We start from the raw sequence: 4,128 nt of genomic DNA, 5'->3' as shown, positions 1-4,128 counted from the left end.
TAAATTGCTTAGTTCCATTCTGGAGCTTCTGAGTGCACACACTTCTCCTTTGATCTTCATACCATGTTCTCAAAAGGCTAGTCATACCTACTGGTCAAAATACTGGAGACTTCTGTTCTACCTCAGTAGTTTCAGTGCTACCTAATAGGCTAATCTGAGGGGAGGAGCTGCCAGACCAGCACTTGCAGCTTTCCTGAGGTCTCATGTAAGAGCAATTGTGGAGGCAATAGCAGAGCTTGGCAGGGGCACCTGGGTAGGGTCATCAGTGGGAGAAATGTTGCTCCATTGTATAAAACAATGATTGCAGAAGTCCTCATAACAATATGTGGATGTTAAATGCATAAATGAAGTAAGTACTTCTGAAGTGAACAGCATTTTGGGGGTGGGTTGAGGTCTGTCCTGAACCTATTTTTAATGTATGAGTAAATGACAGCATTCTCACAACCAGATAACTGGTCCTCCCCCTGAGATTCCTTTACAGATAGGAAATAAACATGGGAATGTGATACAGAGGAAAGAAAGAAAGAAAGAAAGAAAGAAAGAAAGAAAGAAAGAAAGAAAGAAAGAAAGAAAGAAAGAAAGAAAGAAAGAAAGAAAGAAAGAAAGTAAGAAAGTAAGAAAGTAAGAAAGAAAGAAGGGAAAGCACAATCCCATTTTTTCCATTTCTACTCAGTTTTGATAAGTGACTCAAAACATTTTTTTAATGTCAGGTATTATATTGAGAGGACAAAAATACAATTGTTAACATATGTATTTTCCACAATCAGTGCAGAATGAAAACATAAGCAAGGCAGATTGATCCAAATAGTGCTGGTAAATCTGGTATTCCTGCCTACTGCAAGAATTGAAATCCAAAATTTAGAGGAAATACCTCTAATTTAAAGATCTCTGAGTCTTTTCAGATCAACCTACATTTTGTCCATCACGTGGGAAATACATTCCTCAGAATATCCCTGACTTCTCTGTTTCTTAATGTATAGATGAGAGGATTCAGCAGTGGGACCAAAATCATGCTGAAGATGCTCACTACCTTGGTCTTTTCTAAAGTGGTCGCTTTCGAAGGCTTGACAAAGAGGAAGATCGTGGAGCCATACCAAATGATCACCACAGCAAGGTGGGAAGAACATGTGGAAAAAGCTTTTTGTCGACCTTTGGTGGAAGGGATGCGCAGGATTGTGGAGATAATGTATGTGTACGAAAGGAGGGTCAACATACAGGAGCCTACAATGACAATACTAGCCATGAAAAAAAATGTTAGCTCAATGAAACGAGTATCTGTGCATGAGAGTAGGATCCAGGAATCAAGGTTACAATAGAAATTATCGATCACATTGGGCCCACAGAAGGATAGTTTTGTAACCAGGTAAGCGGGTATGCCAATAATCAGGAAGCTCCCCAGCCAACAGCCAAGGGCCAACCTACAAGACAGGCTGGTGTTCATGATGGTGCTGTAATGCAGAGGATAGCATATGGCCAAATATCTGTCATAAGCCATCACAGCTATCAGAAACTGTTCAGTGCATCCAAAAGAAAAAGTGAAGTAGAACTGCAGAATGCAGCCAGAGAAAGAGATACTTCTGCTTCTCCCCAGAAAGATGGCAAGGATCTTGGGGATAGAGGTTGTTGTGAACCATATTTCCAGGAAAGACAGGTTGCAAAGGAAGAAATACATAGGAGTGTGGAGGTGTCGATGCTTTATTACGAGAAGGATGGTGGAGAGATTTCCTAAGATGGCCAGAATGTATATTATTAAGAAGAGGATAAACATGAAGAGCTGAAAACGTGGTGAGCCTGGGAAGCCAAGAAGAATGAATTCTGTCACTCTTGAGCTATTTGGGTGTCCGTGGTTGAGTTCTTCCATCTGTCCTCTTTGGCCTGAAACAGAGAAAATGCCCAAGTAATGTACAAAGGATTTCACCAAAGCATGCAAGTCTAATACCTATTTATGCTGTACAGGAACAGCACCAAACAAGAATTATTTTATAAGAATTCAATTTATTCCTGCTCAAATTTCCAATCTTTCAATATGTCATAATCTATATTAGTGACTTTTTTAAGAAACTTCTTTGGTTTTTATAGTTAGGATGATAGATGGTGAAAAGCTCTGTGTTCCCCTTCCAGTGTATTTATTTATCTGGAATGTTATTGACTATACACAATTAAAGATGCTAAGTCTTACCCACAGCACACCAGGTTCAGCCAGTACAAAGATGTTTCTAGGAAACTATGATTGTCTTCAATCCATAAAGCATTTGGAACTCAAGAAGGAGTCTCAAAAATAGCCCTAAGAAGTTTAGATTGTATTTTTTCAGGTTATGGAAATGTCTTTAGGGTCACACAGGTCTATTTCCCCTGAAATACCCAAATGGGTATATTGGCCATCACTGTTTAGAATGGCAAATGATAACCTCTGGGCATTTTCTGTGTGCTGGGGAAGAACGAATTCTGTTGCCTTAAGTTTGTTCTGTTATCTTTGGTTGTGTTTTTGCATTTTTTAATTTTTTCTTTCTTAAATTCTGAAATAATTAACATAGAGGAAATTTCTCTAGGAACACTACAGGCATTATTAATATAAGGGTAAAGAAGGCAATAATTCTATATTATGGGGAACTAGTTCTTATTGTCCAATAATTATCTGGCTAAAAAATGCCTTTATGAAGGTTTTAATAGCAACAGATGGGCGATTTTGTGTCAAAAACTATTCTTTCAATTCTTTTTAGACCAGTAACTGTTTAATGACATAAATTATCATACATTATTGAGCGATTATTTATTTTTTTTAAGATTTTAGAAAAGACAGAGATCAGGTATGCAAGCTTAAGTTGGCCAAGTGGTATCATCTTTTTAAAAATGGACAAGGAATGTCACATCACTTACAGTCTTCCATACCTCCTTGAGACAAGCTTTTACAGAACTTTGCTTTCAACCAATGCCAACAGCCTATTTAGATGGAGGATATAAAAGGTTACCAACTACATACCATTTATGTATTTGTAATATGTCACAGGTGGAAGATTTGACTCATTATTTATTACAGTATAGATTATACCAAGAACCAAGAGCTAGATTTATCACACCTTTGTTAAATCAATTGAATCAGACCAATTTTGAAAAAATTTATGTTTTGTTGTATGATGAAAATGAATATGTAACAAATCAAGTTGAATTATTTCCAATGGCTGCAAGAAAGATATGGAAGGAAATGTTGATAAGTAGTGCTGCAATACTAGAAGGGACGGACTGAATTGATATGGATTGCTGTAATTTTTAAAGAATTTTTCTAAAACCTACTGCTGCAAATATATGTATGTATATATGTAAGTTTTTTTTTTTTAATATCTATCCATGAGGAATTCCACCTCCTCCTGAAAACGAACTGGCAGCATCACATTATATGAATCGCTAAAAACAAAGTGCCAATAATATAAAATAACATAACCAGATTGCAAATAGGGTTCAGACAAAATGTTCATAAGCCTCAGTTTCATCATTTACTTTCCTTGAAGCAAGAAAGGCTGCCCAAACTAATACAGGAATGGTTTTCATTTGGTGCCCTTTTTCTGACCTTTGCAGATTTAAAAGAAGTGTTTGATTAAAGTCTCAAAGAGAATATCAGGGGAAAAAAATAGAATATTTCACCATCTTGAAACGACTGCTGTGCCTCTTCAGGATGCTTCATAGTAGCATCACAATGCAAGTACATTACTAGGGCCATGTGCAACTATCTACCCAAAGCTGCACCTAAAAGGAGATAAAGCAAGGATGTATTTGAACACAGGTTCTAGCATAATATTTGTGCATGGAATGCTGAATCTACTAAGTAAGCCGAAATTTTCCACCCCAAAAATCCTACCAGATCATTAGAGGTATTTTTGCATGCTGCAGTTTTATCTACAAGTAAGACACGCATGGAGGGGAGACCTAACATTCTTGCATTATATTACAAGGGGGCCAACCTGAATGTAAATCACAGTAAAGGGAGAAGTTTTTTTTTTTTTTTAAAGTCCTATTTGCATAACTGAGTGATAGATGGGACAAAAAAACAAGTCTCTTCCCTTTAGAAATTGAAGCATTATCTTCCAAGCATCCTGTGGCTGCAGAAAAGAGAGAAGGGTTATCACACACAAT

The 4,128-nt window shown here is 37.0% G+C and overlaps 1 protein-coding gene across 1 annotated transcript; it reads right to left on the bottom strand.

Moving 5' to 3' along the window:
• Positions 1–922: 922 nt before the first annotated feature.
• Positions 923–1,861, bottom strand: LOC107326378 (olfactory receptor 6F1-like). Its single transcript, XM_015889904.2, has one exon. The coding sequence runs from the start codon at positions 1,859–1,861 to the stop codon at positions 923–925; it is 939 nt and encodes a 312-aa protein (XP_015745390.2).
• Positions 1,862–4,128: the final 2,267 nt, after the last annotated feature.

This window comes from Python bivittatus, unplaced genomic scaffold (genome assembly GCF_059951505.1).
Source record: "Python bivittatus isolate LINGU-HERP-01145 unplaced genomic scaffold, Pbiv_v1 ctg000470_np1212, whole genome shotgun sequence".
Taxonomy (NCBI): domain Eukaryota; kingdom Metazoa; phylum Chordata; class Lepidosauria; order Squamata; family Pythonidae; genus Python; species Python bivittatus.
The sequence above is the reverse complement of the archived record's forward strand: the minus strand, read 5'-3'. Positions and strand labels throughout refer to the sequence as shown.